The 21,758-nt window shown below is 39.7% G+C and overlaps 1 protein-coding gene and 1 long non-coding RNA gene across 2 annotated transcripts; both read right to left on the bottom strand.

Annotated features, from left to right (window-relative positions):
• Window positions 1-11,027: 11,027 nt before the first annotated feature.
• On the bottom strand, window positions 11,028-19,601 carry LOC138328135 (uncharacterized). Its single transcript, XR_011209168.1, has 4 exons — window positions 19,448-19,601; window positions 18,807-19,235; window positions 11,302-11,365; window positions 11,028-11,089 (listed from the first exon to the last, which is right to left on the bottom strand). It is a non-coding gene; the product is annotated as an uncharacterized lncRNA (long non-coding RNA).
• LOC138326756 (uncharacterized) lies at window positions 12,177-13,283 on the bottom strand. The gene has a single exon (XM_069272764.1). It carries the CDS (start codon window positions 13,281-13,283, stop codon window positions 12,177-12,179), a length of 1,107 nt encoding a protein of 368 aa, XP_069128865.1.
• Window positions 19,602-21,758: the final 2,157 nt, after the last annotated feature.

Consider the following 21,758-nt stretch of genomic DNA (forward strand, 5'->3'; position numbering starts at 1 on the left):
CCCAATGGTACCGACTGTATACCAAATGATACAGACTGTATACCCAATGGTACCGACTGTATACCCAATGGTACCGACTGTATACCCAATGGTACCGACTGTATACCCAATGGTACCGACTGTATACCCAATGGTACCAACTGTATACCAATGGTACCGACAATATACCCAATGGTACCGACTGTATACCCAATGGTTTCGTCCTTATACCAATGGTACCGACTGTATACCAATGGTACCGACTGTATACACAATGGTATCGACTGTTCGCCCAATGGTACCGACTATATACCAATGGTAACGACTGAATACCCAATCGTACGGCCTGTATACCAATGGTACCGACTGTATACCAAATGGTACGGACTTTATACCTTATGGTACCGGCTGTAATCCTATGGTACCGACTGTACACCCAATAGTACCGACTGCACACCCAATAGTACCGACTGTATACCTAATGGTGCTGACTGTATACGCAATGGTATCAACTGTATACCTAAAGGTGCCGACTGTATACCAATGTTACTGACTGTTTACCCAATAGTACCGACTGTATACCATTGGCACCGACTGTACACCCAATGATACCGACTGACTGTACACCTAATTCAATGATACTGACTGACTGTACATGTATACCGAATAATACCGATTTTGTACCATAGGACTGTACATCCAATGGTATCGACCACATGGATCTGAGAATAATATAAGCTACAGATTATATAATTATGGTTGTAAAATCTACATAGTACGTATATATAATAGTACTGTGTAGAGTATGATTTTTACCGATTTTTGATCTAGCCCCTGAAATACCATAAATGGTCTTAGGGCATTCTGGTGGGTCCATAATTATATAAACTGTAACAACTTATTCTCAGATCACTGTGGTACGTTTACCAATGGTACCGACTTTTATAACTAATTGTACCGACTTTATACCTAATTGTACCGACTTTATACCCGATGGTACCGACTGTATACCCAATGGTACCGACTGTATACCCAATGGTACCGACTGTATACCCAATGGTACCGACTGTATACCCAATGGTACCGACTGTATACCCAATGGTACCGACTGTTTTCCCAATGGTACAGACTGTATACCCAATGGTACCGACTGTATACCCAATGGTACCGACTGTATACCCAATGGTACCGACTGTATACCCAATGGTACCGACTGTATACCCAATGGTACCGACTGTATACCCAATGGTACCGACTGTATACCCAATGGTACCGACTGTATACCCAATGGTACCGACTGTATACTCAATGGTACCGACTGTATACCCAATGGTACCGACTGTATATTCAATGGTAATGACTGTATACCCAATGGTACGACTGTATACCCAATGGTACCGACTGTATACCAATGGTACCGACTGTATACCCAATGGTACCGACTGTATACCCAATGGTACCGACTGTATACCCAATGGTACAGACTGTATACCCAATGGTAACAGACTGTATACCCAATGGTACAGACTGTATACCCAATGGTACAGACTGTATACCCAATGGTACAGACTGTATACCCAATGGTACAGACTGAATACCCAATAGTACCGACTGTATACCCAATGGTACCGACTGTATACCCAATGGTACAGACTATATACCCAATGGTACCGACTGTATACCCAATGGATACAGAGTGAATACCCAATAGTACCGACTGTATACCCAATGTACCGACTGTATAACCCATGGTATGACTGTATACCCAATGGTACGACTGTATACCCAATGGTATTGACTGTATACCCAATGGTACCGACTGTATACCCAATGTACGACGTATACCAATGGTAGACTGTATACCCAATGGTACCGACTGTATACCCAATGGTACCGACTGTATACCAATGGTACGACTGTATACCCAATGGTACCACTGTTACTGTACTGTATACCCAATGGTACCGACTGTATACCCAATGGTACACGACTGTATACCCAATGGTACCGACTGGTACCCATGGTACCGACTGTATACCCAATGGTACCGACTGTTACCATGGTACGACTGTATACCCAATGGTACCGACTGTATACCCAATGGTACTGACCCTGTATATACCCAATGGTACCGACTGTATACCCAATGGTACAGACTGTATACCCAATGGACAGACTGTATACCCAATGGTACCGACTGTATACCCAATGGTACGACTGACCCAATGTACGACTGTATACCCAATGGTACCGACTGTATACCCAATGGTACCGACTGTATACCCCATGGTACCTGACTGTATACCCAATGGTACAGACTGTATACCCAATGGTACAGACTGTATACCCAATGGTACGACTGTATACCCAATGGTACGACTGTATACCCAATGGTACCGACTGTATACCCAATGGTACCGACTGTATACCCAATGGTACAGACTGTATACCCAATGGTACCGACTGTATACCCAATGGTACAGACTGTATACCCAATGGTACAGACTGTATACCCAATGGTACAGACTGTATACCCAATGGTACCAGACTGTATACCCAATGGTACCGACTGTATACCCAATGGTACCGACTGTATACCCAATGGTACCGACTGTTTTCCAATGGTACAGACTGTATACCCAATGGTACCGACTGTATACCCAATGGTACAGACTGTATACCCAATGGTACCGACTGTATACCCAATGGTACCGACTGTATACCCAATGGTACCGACTGTATACCCAATGGTACCGACTGTATACCCAATGGTACCGACTGTATACCCAATGGTACCGACTGTATACCCAATGGTACCGACTGTATACCCAATGGTACCGACTGTATACCCAATGGTACCGACTGTATACCCAATGGTACCGACTGTATACCCAATGGTACTGACTGTATACCCAATGGTACCGACTGTATACCCAATGGTACCGACTGTATACCCAATGGTACCGACTGTATACCCAATGGTACAGACTGTATACCCAATGGTACCGACTGTATACCCAATGGTACCGACTGTATACCCAATGGTACCGACTGTATACCCAATGGTACCGACTGTATACCCAATGGTACCGACTGTATACCCAATGGTACCGACTGTATACCCAATGGTACCGACTGTTTACCCAATGGTAACGACTGTATACCCAATGGTACCGACTGTTTACCCAATGGTACAGACTGTATACCCTGGTACCGACTGTACACCCAATGGTGACTGTAACCCAATGGTACCGACTGTATACCCAATGGTACAGACCATGTATACCCAATGGTACCGACTGTACACCCAATGGTACCGACTGTATACCCAATGTTACCGACTGTATACCCAATGGTACCGACTGTATACCCAATGGTACCGACTGATACCCAATGGTACCGACTGTATACCCAATGGTACGACTGTAACCCATGTACTGTATACCCAATGGTACCGACTGTATACCCAATGGTACCGACTTATACATGGTACCGACTTATACCCAATGGTACAGACTGTATACCCAATGGTACCGACTGTATACCCAATGGTACCGACTGTATACCCAATGGTACCGACTGTTATACCCAATGGTACCGACTGTATACCCAATGGTACCGACTGTTTACCCAATGGTACCGACTGTATACCCAATGGTACCGACTGTATACCCAATGGTACAGACTGACCAATGGTACGACTGTATACCCAATGGTACAGACTGTATACCCAATGGTACCGACTGTATACCCAATGGTACGACTGTTACCCATGGTACCGACTGTATACCCAATGGTACCGACTGTAATATACCCAATGGTACCGACTGTATACCCAATGGTACACGACTGTATACCCAATGGTACCGACCTGTATACCTAATGGTACCATCTGTATACCCAATGGTACCGACTGTATACCCAATGGTACCGACTGTTTACCCAATGGTACCGACCGATACTAATGTTACCGACTGTATACCCAATGTTACCGACTGTATACCCAATGGTACCGACTGTTTACCCAATGGTACCGACCGATACTAATGTTACCGACTGTATACCCAATGGTACCGACTGTAACCCAATGGTACCGACTGTACACCCAACGGTACCGAAGGTATACCAATTTTACCGACTGCATACCCAACGATATAGACTGTATACCCAACGGTACCGACTGACCATTTTAAGAGACACAAGTTGCGCTTTATTTTAGTAAGTAATACCAAACCCAAAGTAATGCCTTAATAATTAATATTTATTCTTCCTTGCGAGTAAAGTGTCAATAATGAAGATGATTCAATGAAAAGTGTCAACCACGAGACATTAATAAAAAGTGTTTTCCCAGACTATAAAATGTTACATTGGAATATGATACAGTGATCCGATGTCCATGACTGTCAGAGGCGATGTGAGGGCAGAAATGATGCCTAGTGACAGAAATCAGTCAGCCGATTTTAACACCCCCGGACATCATTTCACGGGGGTTGAGTTTGTGTAGGATCTTGTTACAAAATACTCTGTTCAAATAACAAAAAACACTTTAACTTTAGACCTATTTTATCCAACTACAATGTAAGAACAGCATCGATCCCCGGGTTTCTCTCACTAAAATAGATTGTGATTCAAAACATGGAATGGCAAAGTCGTCAGCAACTTTGATGCTCATTTTTTTCCTTTATATTAATTAACATGTAATTAACACCGATAGTGTTCACGTAGATGTCACCAATTGTTGACGTCGATGGCCTGACATTAACAGGGGGCAGTCAGAAGGCATTGGTCAAGCTTGACCGTAGATATGACGGGTAGGTAATGAGTGACCATTAGGGGCGGAGTACCGCCCATCACTCACGCGTCCGGCGAACAATGGCGACTCCTATAGGCCACACTATGTAAACAATTGTGGGTTTTTTCATTGAATACGAATAAAGATGGAGTTCGGTGTCAGGTAAAAGCTTAATGGTTCAAATTGAGTTTATTTTGTTTGAGTACTCTAGTGGCTCCATCTCAGAGCAGGGGGTTCATTCCTGGTGCGACTTCAACACAAACGTCAGTTTGAAACGCGACCTGAAAGGTTTCATATCCACATTCATAAAATAAGGTTTTAAGGATGAAAAATGATGATTCAAAATAACTTTAAGTTCATTCTAAAAAAAACACAACTCATCATTTTTGCAATGGAAACATTGTTGATGCTTTCTTTGAGAAAATGACATAGTCAGATGGTAATGCTATTATATCAACCAATCAACCAACAAACAAACAAACAAACAAACAAATCCACAAAACTAATAGACGTAGCGTGTGATAATTTAGTTTTGGTAATTTTTGCGCTCTTTTATTTTCGGAGCGTAGAGACCAAAGAGAATCCGAACTTCCTAAAATGGTTATGGACCACAATAGATAGATACTTCTTATTTTCAAGAATCCCCACACTTAAGGTATAGAAACTTATCATTGGACATTTCTTGTCGTGTACTATATTGGATTTCTAGGTCTTGTGATAACATTCGTCCTAGCAAATTTAGAAAAATACGCAAACTGGCATTCTTTGTGATCTTTTGTTGTTGCTCTTCTTGTGTGTGTTTTGCGGACTGGTAGGTAGGTTTTAGAAGAAGAATAAAACAACTACTACCTAGCTATAAGTTTCATTAAAATGCACGTCCACCTGTCAACTGTGTAACTATCGTGATATACCCCTACGTCGTTGGTTACGTGATACAGTTAGATAGATAGGAGTACTACACCTAACACCTATCATTACCTAACTGTAAACCATAGCTGGGGGCTGACAAGTATCACCCAATACCCCGTATCATCCGGATAATTATAGCGTGTCCGGTCCCTAATTTAGTGCCTTTTAGGCCTCATTTATATAAGTTAATTATAAAGTTATTTTTCACAGAGTCACAGAGATTCCTGAGTGGTTGAGAAGTCTGACATTCTACTTCTAACCCCTCTCCCCTTTCTTGCCCCTACACGTATGTTTACAGTTGCTAGGTCCTGATAATGTACTACATTTTTGTAGCTCGTTGTCTTTTTCTCCGAAAACTTTGGCTTTCCTTCACCATCAAAATATGGTTAGAAGTATTAAAGAGGCCAAGGACTATGTTGGAAATAAAAACAGGTTTGAATTAAACATCATAGTTATTTTTTAGCAATAGAATTTTGGTTTATTAGTTGAACGTCATATAAACAGCTAGGGTCATGTAAAGAACGTGTCATGTATGTTGGTGGCGGAAAGCCGAAGAACCCGGAGAAAAACCACCGCCCAGCGGTCAGTACCTGGCAACTGTGCCACCTTAATCGAACTTGCATCCCAGAGGTGGAGGACTTGTGGTAATATATTGGGACATCTAAACCACTTGGCCACAACAAACAGAAGAGATTATGCCGAAGTTATTTCAGCGTATCATCGCAAAATAATAGCAGGTGTGGAGCGGTGGGGATTTGCAATAACGAACCTTCCTAGTTCAGTCCCTGTACCTTTCAATGAAACACAACAATCAATACGTCCCCGAATAAATTCTGTTTAGCGGTAATATCAAACTCCAGCGCTTTTCGCGCCAGAAACTGCGCTAAAACATGATAACGCTAACTATTACAGCAATTATTGCGAATTAACGAATTCATCATTTTGGTAATCCGTTCAAATCAAATTTTACGCCAAACATTGATTGTGCCACTATATAATATAATGATACAAGTAATAACCGATGATGTGTGATTGACGATGAGAATTAAAAAATATCTTATTTTGAAATCAAATTTTGTCGTGCAGCCATGATGGAATGAATTCTACAAAACATGTCTTCACTCGGAGGTGGTGAATATCTTCCTGTAGAAGTCAAAGGTGAAACAGTGACTCAAGCTGTCAGTATTTTATCACATTTCTACAGAAGCTTTTGTCGAATTCGATACGATCAATTATATAAATCCGGGTGTTTAATTTAAATGGGGAGTTTTGATCGGGAGCGTACTGTCTGTACAGATATCCAGTAACACGTGAAACCCAATAGCTGTCAACTATTACACCTATTTCTAATGTCTTTTGTAAGGCACACATCGGCAGATTTAACGCTGGATTGGGTTACTTACTTCTGTAAATTAATTTTATTGACTCCGCAGACCTCCTTTGATAGAAAACTTGTTTAAAAAACAGATACAAATCTAAATCGTTTGACTATTTTGTTTAAACCGGCCGTCCTCTGCATTTTCTTTAATTTTTGTTATAGGCACCCGTCTACATTAAGGTCAACGAGTAGACAACACGTCCCGCTAGACTCTCCCTCTAATTTCTCTATCTGTAAGCCTTTTAACTCACTGTGCTGGAAAAATCATTATCACAAAAAAAATAATAGTAGGAAAACAAATAATGATTCACGTTAAAATATTTGCATTAAATTCCACATAAAATAATTTATTAATTAGGCGTTTAAATTAATTTGTAATTTTGTCACATTTAATAATACACATTGAAAGCCATGATAACGCTAACTATTACAGCAATTATTGCGAATTAACGAATTCATCATTTGGTAATCCGTTCAAATCAAATTTTTACGCCAAACATTGATTGTGCCACTATATAATATAATGATACAAGATGATGTGTGATTGATGATGAGAATTAAAAAATATCTTTTTTTTTTAAATCAAATTTTGTCGTGCAGCCATGATGGAATGAATTCTACAAAACATGTCTTCACTCGGAGGTGGTGAATATCTTCCTGTAGAAGTCAAAGGTGAAACAGTGACTCAAGCTGTCAGTATTTTATCACATTTCTACAGAAGCTTTTGTCGAATTCGATACGATCAATTATATAAATCCGGGTGTTTAATTTAAATGGGGAGTTTTGATCGGGAGCACACTGTCTGTACAGATATCCAGTAACACGTGAAACCCAATAGCTGTCAACTATTACACCTATTTCTAATGTCTTTTGTAAGGCACACATCGGCAGATTTAACGCTGGATTGGGTTACTTACTTCTTTAAATTAATTTCAGTGACACCACGGACCTCCTTTGATAGAAAACTTGTTTAAAAAACAGATACAAATCTAAATCGTTTGACTGTTTTGTTTAAACCACGTCCTCTGCATTTTCTTTAATTTTTGTTATAGGCACCCGTCTACATTAAGGTCAACGAGTAGACAACACGTCCCGCTAGACCCTCCCTCTAATTTCTCTATCTGTAAGCCTTTTAACTCACTGTGCTAGAAAAATCATTATCACGAAAAAAATAATAGTAGGAAAACAAATAATGATTCACGTTAAAATATTTGCATTATATTCCACATAAAATAATTTATTAATTAGGCGTTTATTTAAATGTATTTGTCATAATAATACACATTGTACATATATGATATATATTATACAAGTGAGAATGAGAATTTGAGGTAGATTCCATAAACCGTATGAATATAGGCGCTGAATACAAGTATAATATTATGCGCCTGTTATCGTACAGTTTTTGAAATCTATACATACATGTGTCCCCTTTCTTTCGACAAGAATTTGGACCACAGTTCTTCTGACCAGAAGATGAACTTCTGGAGACGGATTATGTCTAGGTTGTGATTAGTAGAACAATGCATTGGGGGAACCACTTTATTGACACGATATTAATTGTTAGTAAGTTTCCTAAAATAGACTATTAATAATTAAAAGATTTCAACACCATGACTGTCGCACACGCATTGACTAGTTCTTATTAAGGAAAGACGAGTTGTTTCCCCTCGCTCAATCATACTTTTCCGCTGGACCTCCGAAATTTTAAGAGTATATGTTATGGGAGGTAACTCTTACTGAACAAATATACTCTGAGTTATAATTTACTGCGTGCAACAATGTCACAAGAGTTATCCCCCTTGTATTATGCTATTTTACAGATGCATAAGTGCATTTTGACCTGGTAATTATGACCAATTAGATAATCTAAGAAATATGACAGTGTTTTTGAAGATTTTTAATCTGTACAGTCAAATCATTTGTATACTTAACTAATTCTCAATGGTTGGCAACCAATGCACGGTCATAGGGAGCTTTTGAATTTCTGAAACCTATCAGCTACAGTGTATAAAGAAACGCACACATACACACCCTCACTCACTCTCTCTCTCTCACACACACACACAAGACAGTAAACACAAAATTTTCAATGAGAAATAAAGTTTTTGAAGAGTTCAAATTGTTTCAGGTTATGTATATTTTTTCCAATATTGATTTATGTCATTACAATTAATCAAATTCAAAGAAGATCTTTCGATTGATTTTACAGTAGGAGCATTGTTTTAGCCGTTTTTTACTGCTCAGTTCCTGAAGATCTTTGTGTTTGTTTTTCACTCTTGGGACCTAAAACCTACCAATATCACGAACGCAAAACAGAAACATAAACATCCCGGCTTTAGTAACTGTACCCATGATTCCTTGACAAGAAGGTACAAGAGCTGTTAGAGAACAGCAAAGCTCGCCTCTGGCAGCCATTATAGACATAAGGGATTATTATGCAAGAAGACATTTACCTATTGGGCCTCTTGTAATTCTCAAAATCCTGTGTTTTACCCCTAAAATGAATGCCCATGTCAATAACATAATTATATAAGGCTAAGAAAATAATATGTCTGCATAGTGTTAGCCGACCGACTTTAATTTTTTTTACCCCTGACCCTAATTTTTTTCCACTTTTCTACGAAAAAAAAAAATCAAAATCGGAATTTCTCAGAATCCGGTTCCTGCCATTATTTAAGAGTGATAGACACTCAAAAAAATCCTCCCGACCTACCGACCTTATTTTTTTGCCAATGTAACCCTAAACAGACATAGTTTTTGGCCTAATCGTAAGAACCTATGTAAACCAAAGCAGAAACCAATGTCAATGGTCAAGTAAAATACATATTGGCATCTTAGCCATTTTGAAATTCTTATTACTCTTAATTTTTCATCCTTAAAGATATTTACCTTAGCAATAGCAAAACAAAGAAACCCATATCAATGTAGAAATGAATATCAATTGTTATGGATAACATTTTTTCAACACTTACACCAAACAATAACCTGGTGATTTTGGCCCTTTGGGCCTCTTGAAATTCTCAAAACCCAGAATGTTCTCCTTTAAACTGATAGATCATACCCATCACTACACTTACACAATCCTAAATTGATAAAGAAATCAATACCAGTTGCTACAGATAACAGTTTTTCAACACTTGCACCAAAACCTTTACCTGGTGATTTTGGCCCTTCTGGCCTCTTGAAATTCTCAAAACCCAGCATTTTCTTCCTTAAAATGATAGTTAATTCCCATCACTACACTTATAATCCTTAATTAATGAAGAAATAAAAGTCAGTTGCTACTACAGATAACAGTTCTTCAACACTTGCACCAAAACCTTAACCTGGGATTTCCAATGTTCAGCAGGCCTACAACTTAACTCAAACAACCACATGCATTGTGGCGGCCATCTTGGATTTCGGATCGATCCGAAAAATAACAACACTTTATCAGGACCATGTCAGGATCATTTCATGCAAGTTTCAGCCAAATCGCACCGGTAGAACTTGAGAAGAAGTTCAAAATGTGTTTTCAAGATGGCGGCTGTGGCGGCCATCTTGGATTTCGGATCGACCCGAAAAATAACAACACTTTGTCGAGACCATGTCAGGATCATTTCATGCAAGTTTCAGCCAAATCGCACCGGTAGAACTTGAGAAGAAGTTCAAAATGTGTTTTCAAGATGGCGGCTGTGGCGGCCATCTTGGATTTCGGATCAACCCGAAAAATAACAACACTTTGTCAGGACCATGTAAGGATCATTTCATGCAAGTTTCAGCCAAATCGCACCGGTAGAACTTGAGAAGAAGTTCAAAATGTGTTTTCAAGATGGCGGCCGTGGCGGCCATCTTGGATTTCGGATTGACCCGAAAAATAACAACACTTTGTCGGGACTATGTCAGGATCATTTCATGCAAGTTTCAGCCAAATCGCACCGGTAGAACTTGAGAAGAAGTTCAAAATGTGTTTTCAAGATGGCGGCGGTTTCAAGGAAGACACCAATGCTGTTGTCGGGTTCACTTCATTTATTCATTAAAATAATACCCTGTAACATGAATTACATCATATTACCATTTAATATACAGTTATCTATATACATACAATTATACGGCTATACTCATATGTTCAATATTACTTTACATGTTATAACGGATAGTTAACCAGTTCGTTATCAGAACATATATAATAGCAATTAACAACATCTATATGCATAGATGGCAACTATTACATAACTATAGCATATATAAAAATACCCACCTCTTCAGTGTGAAGAGGGTTTCACCGGACCGTCGTCCGACGAGCTCAAACCACTCGTTTTATACTGTTGAAATAATAAAACAATACAATTAATTAAAACAATACGAATACCATCGAAATCACTCTCCGTCTGAATAATTATGCCCGATATTAAAATTTATCGATATTCCAAAAATGATAAGTTACTTTTAAATAAACGATTACCATAATCAAATATATTAAATAGATATTATATTATATTATGTTAATAATATTTAAACTACATACAGGTACTTACAATTATGTATTGGGCTAATTTCCTATGAGTCTGCAATCAGTTCATCTACTAGAGATCGATGTTGCCTCTTGGTCATCCAAACCCCAAGTGACCAATACCCCAGATAAACTACCCAACATTCACTCGACGTAGACAATAGACTAATACCATATAAGGACACAAATATGATTGACATACACATTACGTCACATTCACATAACTCATCGCTCTCACTTACACGTGCCTTTTCCGCGCGCGCGCCAACGATCTTGTCGCATTGCGTATCCGCGACCCGCGACTATCGCTACACGGACCATACGCGAACGCGCACTAAAATATAACGTATACAAAATAAAAGTAGTAAAATAACACTACTACATTCTCCCCTCCTTAGATGGAAGCTGTCCCCATCTATATGTCAAGGACAAACTATAAACAAAATAAATGAAATTACAATACGATAAAAGAATATACAACAAAAATCTTAATTTCAGCCACAAAATTTCATCCCGTACTCCCCCGCTCGTAAAGAAGATGCCCTCATCTTCCACAAGGGTTTCCAAAATAACATTACAACATGATTACAAGTATCCAATGACAAAAGAAAAAAAAAACACAACTAAATGCTTAAAATTTTTAGCATTGCCTGTTGAGCAGCCGAAGGCATATCCCGAAAGGACGCTGAAGATACCATGTCCACCAGAAATAAAGCCTTCATTTTCCAGTCCGGCACTGTTTCAACAGGTTGCTGAGAACACACAAACTCGCCAGAGGTCATCCAATTAGGCGGTCGTCTGTTCCTTGTCGATCTCCTTGACACTGGAATCTCCGGTTCAGGCAAATTAACATTTCCCTGTACTGCATCAGCAGCTGCATTCTCCGGTTCAGATTCCGACGTTTCCACATCAACGACACCAGTGCGAGGTCCAGGAATATGTACCGTGTTATTGCTCGACCGGATACTATCCTGCGTGGGTGGCCGCTGAACATCAGAATTAATATCCATGCCCACAACATCCTCATCGGAACTGTCGCTACTATCGTTCCCGGACAGTGGTTCGACGAGTTCCGCCACAGATTCCTTTCGAAGTGGTTCACGTTCGAGCCTCGACCTCCTTATACGTGGAACTGGTCGAGGTGGAAGTTCAGAAAGTGGTTCCTTATCTATTTCCACAGGTATCGCTCCAATGGGAAGTAAATGGTTTCGATGGAGGGTTTTTGATTTCCCCTTCCCGTCTTCCCTCTGTATTGTGTATACAGGAATGTCTCCATTGGGCTGACTCTTTACGATGTACACGTCAGGTTCCCATCGATCCGCTAGCTTATGTCGTCCCTCAAAGGCCAGTACTTTGACAAGAACTCGGTCTCCCGGTTCCAAAACGGCTTCCCTACTACGAAGATCGTAGTCTGCCTTCTGTCGACTCTGCGATTCCCGAGCCTTCTTACTTGCCAAGCTAAACGAATGAGACATCCTGTTCCTTAAATTCTTAATATAATCCGGTAAAGAACGTGAAGTGGATTCCTCAACAAATCCACACAAAAGATCAACTGGTAAACGCGGTTGTCGTCCGAACATAAGATGGAATGGCGAATATCCAGTCGTCTTGTGCCTTGTGCAGTTATAAGCTAACGTTAGAGATCCTACGTAGCTTTTCCAATCCTTTTTTTGATGAGGCTCCAGTGTTCCCAACATGTCAATAAGGGTCCGATTAAATCGCTCACACATCCCATTTCCCACTAGGGTGGTATGGCGTCGTCCTTGATTTGGCGATGTGTAGTGTGTCACATAAGCTCTCGATTACCTTCCCCTCAAAGTTAGCGCCTTGGTCGGAATGTAACCTCCGTGGAATTCCGTAGTGCTCAATAAATCCTTGAAGCGCCTCAGCAGTCGCTTTAGCAGACTGGCTACGGGTAGGTATCGCTTTAGCGTACCGCGTGAAGTGATCAGTAATTACCAACACATCCTGGAACCCGCCTTTGGAAGACTTCCAATTTCAAGAAATCCATACACACCAAGTCCATGGGCTGGGTGGTGACAATGCTTACCAACGGTGCCTTGACATCAATCTTAGACTTCCTGAAGAGACATCTTTGACATTCCTTTAGCCACTTCTCCACGTCTTTGGTCATGCCAGGCCAAAAAAATCTATCCCGCAGCAACGATAACGTTCTATCGCGTCCTGGGTGGCCCGTATCATTATGTAGCGACGTCAACACTTGCTCGCGCATGGAAGCCGGCAGTACAAGTTGGTCTACTTCGCCCTCCTTCATCAGACATGTGTCTATACAGCACCCCACGTTTCAATTTCCAGCTATCCCAGCATCTCTCAAGGGTGGCGCTGTCTGGAATAGCGGATAACCTCTTTCGTGACGGCTTCAGGTTCTGCCTTATGACCGGCAACCATTCCCCAATGACATCATCATCTGCCTGTAACTTTCTCCATTCACGTGCTGTCATCGTGCGGAAACCATGTTCGTCTTCAACTTCAAATGTATCCAATGCCTCTGCTGACAAACTCAAACATTCTACCAAGGGTCCACTACAGGTAACTGCTCCCTTACACACTGCTTGCACAGACTCTGCCGAAATGCTACATCCCAGAAGTCGTGACAAAGCATCCGCATCGGCATTGTTCCTTCCTGGTCGATACTTTATCTCGAAGTTGTATGCTGATAAAGCGGACAGCCATCTATGCCCCGTCGCATCAAGCTTAGCCTTAGATAGGACGTAGGTCAAAGGGTTGTTGTCCGTTAAAACTGTAAATTTCTGTCCATATAAATGATCATGAAACTTCTCCGTAATAGCCCATTTCAACGCCAAGAACTCCAGTTTATGAGCTGGGTAATTCCTTTCCGATTTACTTAATCCTCGGCTGGCGTAGCAAATAGGTCTCAAATGTCCATCCTGCTCTTGATAAAGAACAGCTCCTAGTCCCTGGGTACTCGCATCCGTGTGCAGCTCAAACGGCTGGCTGTAATTAGCATAACCAAGAACAGGTGGGTTGCACAGTGCATCCTTCAGACTCTGAAATGCAGTAGCCTGCTCAGACGTCCACATCCATTTAGCGGTACCCACATCGGACTTCACTCTACCCTTTTTCTTCTTATCTCTTGTTGGTGGCAATAAGTTGGTTAAAGGCCGCGCAATCTTTGCAAAATCCTTTACGAACTTTCTGTAATATCCCGCGAACCCTAAAAACTGACGTAATTCCTCAGGATTAGTTGGTGTCGGCCAATCTCGTACCTTCTCAATCTTCTTTGGGTCAGCCTCAATTCCATCTGGTGTAACAATATGTCCCACGTAGGCAACTCTGTTCATGAAGAACTGACATTTCTTAGATGCAAGTTTCAATCCGTTGTCTCGTAATCTCTGAAAAACCTTTCCTAACCTCTCCAAATGCTCATCATAGGTCCTTGAGAAGATAATTAAATCATCAAGATATATCAAACAAATGGCAAGGTGTAGGTCTCCCATACATCGTTCCATTAAGCGCTGAAACGTCGCAGGAGCATTTGTAAGTCCAAATGGCATCCTTGTAAACTCGTAAAATCCTAATGGGTCAACAGAAAACGCAGTACGCTCCTTGTGTTCATCCTCCAGCTCGATTTGATGATAACCCGATTTTAAATCCAACACGGTAAAGTAATGCGATCCAGCCAAACAATCCAGAATATCCTCCACTCTTGGTAAAGCATATGAATCCCGTATGGTTCTCTGATTCAACTGACGGAAATCTACACACATTCTCAATGACCCGTCTTTCTTTCTTACCAAAACAACGTTCGAAGACCAAGGACTGTGTGATGGCTTAATGACTCCTGCAGATAGCAATTGTTGAAGATGAGTCTTGACTTCATCGTACATAGAAGGCGGTATCCTCCTGTGACGTTGTTTAAAAGCAACTGCATCCGTCAAATCGATTCGATGTTTCACGAGACCAGTACATCCAAGATCAGTGTCCCCATGTGAGAATATATCCTCGTAGTCTTTAATGAGTTTCTTTCCCATACGCAATTCACCTTCGGTAACAGCTGAATTTGAAAAGTCTATCTTGTCCATAAACGACTGAGGTATTCCCATCTCGTCATCAGATTTAGGCAACTCTTGTACAACCACGGGCTGTATTTCACACAAAACGGCCTTAGGAGGAATCACAAATATCCTTGTGGTTAAATTCGAAAGCTGGATATCTAGCGGTTGTGTGTTATCACAATCGTAGGAGAATACAGTAGGCGTAACGTCTATATCCTTCGACAGTTTAGAACGTTCCGTAGGCTGAATGATAGCGCAAGTAGTCGGATAAGCACTTCGCTGATCTATGTATCCCTTTAGAGTAACCGTAGAATTGGGCTTCAAAATACAATCCATGTTTCCTGCATTCTTTACAAGACCAATGCTGTTACGATTCCTCGCTAAATCCCGGTCCCTCAACGTCATACAACGAAACGCTAAAAACCATGGCGTATCCAACCCTTTCTGTAGATACTTCGGTCCTTTCCTCCTTCGACAATCTCCTAATAATACATCCAAAACATTTGTCCCGAACAAAACTGGTACCTTCGAGTTATAATTGCTGTTAGGAACAACCAACAATAAACAGCTCTGCTCACCTGATCCAGGTAATCCTTCAAACTTGACATTCGTCTCAATCAATCCCGAATACGGCAACTGTTGTCCATCTGCACACTCAATAGCAAGTAGTTCACCAACAGACTGTAATTCCAGATGACTCAAATGGCTTTCATAAAATCGTTGACTCACCGTAGACACCGTCGCGCCTGTATCCAGTAAAGCTCTGGTTCCAGTGCCATCTACTGTGACATCTACCTCATTAGCATTGCCAATCATCTGTGCCCCAGTAGTCCTCTTCCGTCCGCCCGGACCTTGTATTCGGAAATCTATGAGCGGTCCGTCTTCATAGACTCCTTCCCTTTTACCGAACTCCGCGAGTGATCCAATATTACCCTGCATCGCGCTCTAATATGTCCCGGCTGCTGCCTGCATCTCCAGCAGATAACATCAGGTTTCTTTTCTAATGACTCATCATCCCCATCAGTCTTATCCTGAGATGGCCTAGAATGGTAAACAGATCCCTTTCCATAATTGTTTGAATTCCCTCTATTCCGGTTACGATGATCTCGGCTGTTCTTCCAAGATACCGCGCCTCCGTCAGACATCTGTTTCTCTAACCTCTGAATAGCGGCAGACAACTGGTTTACCATGGATTTCAAGTCCTCCTTCTCATTCTTCGTCTCTCCTTCAACCACAGAATGAACGGTAGCTGTCGCCGTCGCAGATGTACCACCATCTCTTGATCTCTCTATAGACCTGACTGCAATGCACAATTCCTCAAAGTCAGAAATAGAATCATGTTTGTGGCCGGTTATGTCTCTCAACTCCTGTCTCAATCCAGACCAGAACTTGTTGTGTAACATCTTATTACGCTCTGCGGGTCCTATAGCAGCATCAGCCCTCAGCAACAAGTCCTCAAGCCTACAAGCCCACTCTGTCACGGTCTCTTTAGGTTGTTGATGCGCTGCATAGAAGTTCTCCAGCAAAGTCTCCTGATCATCAACAATACCATACAAGCTTCTCAATTTGGCGATCAGCTGGGCTGGCGTCGCATGAGCTCCAAGTCTCATAGCTACCTTAGCTGCAGTTCCCTTCAACGACCTCCGAATCGACTGTCCAATGATATCCTGAGACTTACCCGTATCGATGAGACATTGTACCTCATACTTCCATAAATCAAACGAAGCCTCGCCTTTCCCATCATCTCCGGAGAATATAAGTATCTTATAGAACCTCGTGTCCACAGTAGAAGAGCTAGTACTTTGAGTATTACTTACCCCATGACCACGTAACGATGGGTCGGCAGTATCCACTCCTCCAGTATTGTTGAGAAAATCCATCATCTGACTCCTCAAAGTAAGCAAACTTTCACCCTTGGGCCTAGCACCAAGCTGAGAAAATAACTTCGTCGCCTCCGCAACAGGATCGCTATCCTCGGGTGGAGGTATCGCTTCCGCCTGAGCGAGTTTCTCTTTCGAATCCGACATAACAAAGCAAGGGTTACAACATAAACAAAATAATAAAATGCTAATGCAAACAAACACCAGTATCATCTACGTGTCCTTACCAAACACGGAACAAGTATTCTACTCTTGTCCTCATAGATGCAAACACTTACTGAATATATCCAGCCAAGTCAGCAACATCCAAAGCAACTAAAAAAACATATATACACGATCGCGCGCAGTCAATATATATGCAACACGCGTACGAGACCGAAGCGTCAATCCAAAATAGCAAAAATAGCACCTAACGCACACTCATATACTCAACATAAATGCAGAAAGATTCACTCCGTACATATAACATACATGTAGAACACACCAACATTGACCCAGTAAGTTCCCACAAAAGAAAAAAAAATATAAATTCCACTGAAAAAAAACAACAACAAACTATCCTACATGCTAACTCCTAAGTGTAAAAAAAAATAAACTAGCGAAAAGCGGCAGAGAAAAAAACAAGTACACCTATGGCAAAAATGGTCTGAAAAGATTAAAATAAAAAAAACTAAGTTTAGAAGCAAACAATCCTAACAAATGTTAAAGTAAATAAATTCGGGCAAAAAGAAAAAAAAAATATCAGAGGCGAGTGATTTTTAACAAAGTACACAGCGACAACCAAAATATAAATGTACCAACAAAACAAAAGTATCTAAACTTCAATGCAAAAAAATAATTAATTCGCTCGCAAACAAGACTAAGTAATTGTAGCAAACAAAAATCTAAATTAAATAAGTATCCAATAAACTCGTGTAACAGCAAAAAAAAAAAAAAAAAAAAATCAATTACTCCATACTAATATACTATCGTGAAAATAAACAAGATTCTGAAAGCAAGTATTTTTTATATTTAAAAAAAATGTCAAAAAGTTACCGGAACTAATATGCCACAAGTACAGAATAACCGGAAGTACATAAACAGGAAGTTCACAGCCGGAAATACAAATTTAGAAAATACACATCTTATGACAACGAACGAAAATAATAAAAATACTGAATCGGTAGTTGAAATCAAGTAAATATTCACAAATTTTAGAACAACGTTATCGAGAGAAAAAAAAAACTTTTGTGAAATACAGAATGTCAATTTACACTATTTAACTGAAGATCACAGAAGAAGCACAAGATTTATGGCAAGATATATGAAAAGTCAGTGGTACACAAATGTTATTTACCGTGTACGGTCTCCTCCGGATATTCCTTCGTCCAGTTCTTATCCATTCACTTTCAGCTTAGAATTCACTATAGATACGCACATATAGGAAACGTGCCGTACACGCGCACTCGCTGGTCAAGGTCATCTGTAGGTCGTTCAAACGTAGACGCGTGTCTTTCCGATACACAAACATACACAATGGAAATCCATTCATTCATTCACCAGGTGAATCGTCGATAGGTATACACAGGTGACTTTACCTGTCGGGCCTTCATGGTCGCTATTCTACTTGGTAGGAATCACAACGTATCCCGTCATGCGTGTCGACTGGCAGTACACAAAGGTCATCAATCCAACGATACATGGGCGCCAATGTAGTAGCTATGGTTTCAAGGAAGACACCAATGCTGTTGTCGGGTTCACTTCATTTATTCATTAAAATAATACCCTGTAACATGAATTACATCATATTACCATTTAATATACAGTTATCTATATACATACAATTATACGGCTATACTCATATGTTCAATATTACTTTACATGTTATAACGGATAGTTAACCAGTTCGTTATCAGAACATATATAATAGCAATTAACAACATCTATATGCATAGATGGCAACTATTACATAACTATAGCATATATAAAAATACCCACCTCTTCAGTGTGAAGAGGGTTTCACCGGACCGTCGTCCGACGAGCTCAAACCACTCGTTTTATACTGTTGAAATAATAAAACAATACAATTAATTAAAACAATACGAATACCATCGAAATCACTCTCCGTCTGAATAATTATGCCCGATATTAAAATTTATCGATATTCCAAAAATGATAAGTTACTTTTAAATAAACGATTACCATAATCAAATATATTAAATAGATATTATATTATATTATGATAATAATATTTAAACTACATACAGGTACTTACAATTATGTATTGGGCTAATTTCCTATGAGTCTGCAATTAGTCCATCTACTAGAGATCGATGTTGCCTCTTGGTCATCCAAACCCCAAGTGACCAATACCCCAGATAAACTACCCAACATTCACTCGACGTAGACAATAGACTAATACCATATAAGGACACAAATATGATTGACATACACATTACGTCACATTCACATAACTCATCGCTCTCACTTACACGTGCCTTTTCCGCGCGCGCGCCAACGATCTTGTCGCATTGCGTATCCGCGACCCGCGACTATCGCTACACGGACCATACGCGAACGCGCACTAAAATATAACGTATACAAAATAAAAGTAGTAAAATAACACTACTACATCACTAGTACCAAACCCAGGCTTAAAACCAAATTGTGCATCGGTGACAATATCTTCACGAGCACTCCACTTTAACAAGCGCTTATTTAACAAGGATGTAAATAATTTAGCTAATTGACTAATTAACGTTATACCTCTATAATTGTTAACATTATTAATATCCCCCTTTTTATGCAGAGGAATTATGACACCTTGGGCCCATGACTCTGGAAAATAACCAATTTGTAACATGGTATTAAATAATTTTAACAAAACTGGTAGTATTCGTTAAGAACCATATCGATGCCAGCAGCTTTGCCCTTAGGCAGAGCCTTAATTGCTTCAGCTATTTCCTCAATACTAAAATCTACATCTAACTCTGGATATACACACTCACAAGGTTAAGTGTCATTTTATAACGAAATCTTATCGTTTGGTTGTTTATGCAAATAAAATGAAAAAATTCGGAGGTGTTTAAAATATAAATGAAATTGTGATACATGTACGTACTATTCTGTACTAGGCAAATGTACTTATATAATTTGTAACACAATGTTTTTTTTCAGAGTAGATTATCATGTCAAAGTAAAATTGCTGAGTGAATCTGCTATAATATATATTGAAACCACTGAAGCTTATAATTTTCGTAACTGTAAAGGAAATTTTAGAAATATCAACCCATTTCAAATGATTCGACTGAACTAATTAAGTCTTCCCATCTTTTCCTCCCGGTAGGAGTATGTTATTTTTTCATTACATTGTACAGATCAATATGAAATATTTAATGTAAGTAGGAAACAAATTTGACATATTTCAGAGTCAGCCGAATTCAGGTATTCTCTGATAGCAGATAATAAAACCGTGATATTCCACAAAATTAGTACTAATCTGATAGATTTGTATCAATTCATCAAAACAGTAAAAAGTAAGCGTGTCACTATCCTTCATTAAATCATATACTACAATTATGTTTTTCTTGAACCAAGCTTTATAAGAACTGTTTTTCTACCAATATTCATATTTCAAAGTAAATTATCATGTTCAAGCCTTATGAAAAACAGTTTTGGAACCAATAGTCAAATTTCAAAGTAAATTATCATGTCAAAGTAAAATTTCTGAGTGAATTTGCGATCCGAATTTTGGACCTATCCTTGCTCCAAATTTTGCTGAACAACTTTCCATAATGTTTAATAAGAAGATATTTACAAATTGTAGTTAGAAAAGGACACTGATGACAATATCTGTCATTTAGGTAACTGGTGCCGTTACCGTTTGTTAGAATATATGTTGTAATGTACTACAAACTTGATAGACATAGAGAAAAAATATTAACATGTTTTGACAAAAAACATCCTTCGTGCCATTTACACGTCGTTTAGTTAATTAACTCAGGTTATTTAGTTTTATAGCTAATATATATACATTCATGTACTTGAAACTTGATAAAGCATATACCGGTAAACAGCTGATAGCTGACAGAGATTTTTTTCTCTCTTTCCCTCTCTTTCCCCTCTTTCTCCCTGATATGTTGCCAAAGTAGTATTAGTGAAGTTATGAAGCATGAAAGTCATCCTTTATGACAATATACGTTAGTTATATATGTTACACGGTCTGACAACCATTAATTTTTGTAGTTATAGATAGTATGGTGTTCTTAAACTTGCTAGATACATTTTTGTTAAACAGGAAATCCTTGAT

This window comes from Argopecten irradians, chromosome 7, assembly GCF_041381155.1.
Source record: "Argopecten irradians isolate NY chromosome 7, Ai_NY, whole genome shotgun sequence".
Classification (NCBI taxonomy): Eukaryota; Metazoa; Mollusca; class Bivalvia; order Pectinida; family Pectinidae; genus Argopecten; species Argopecten irradians.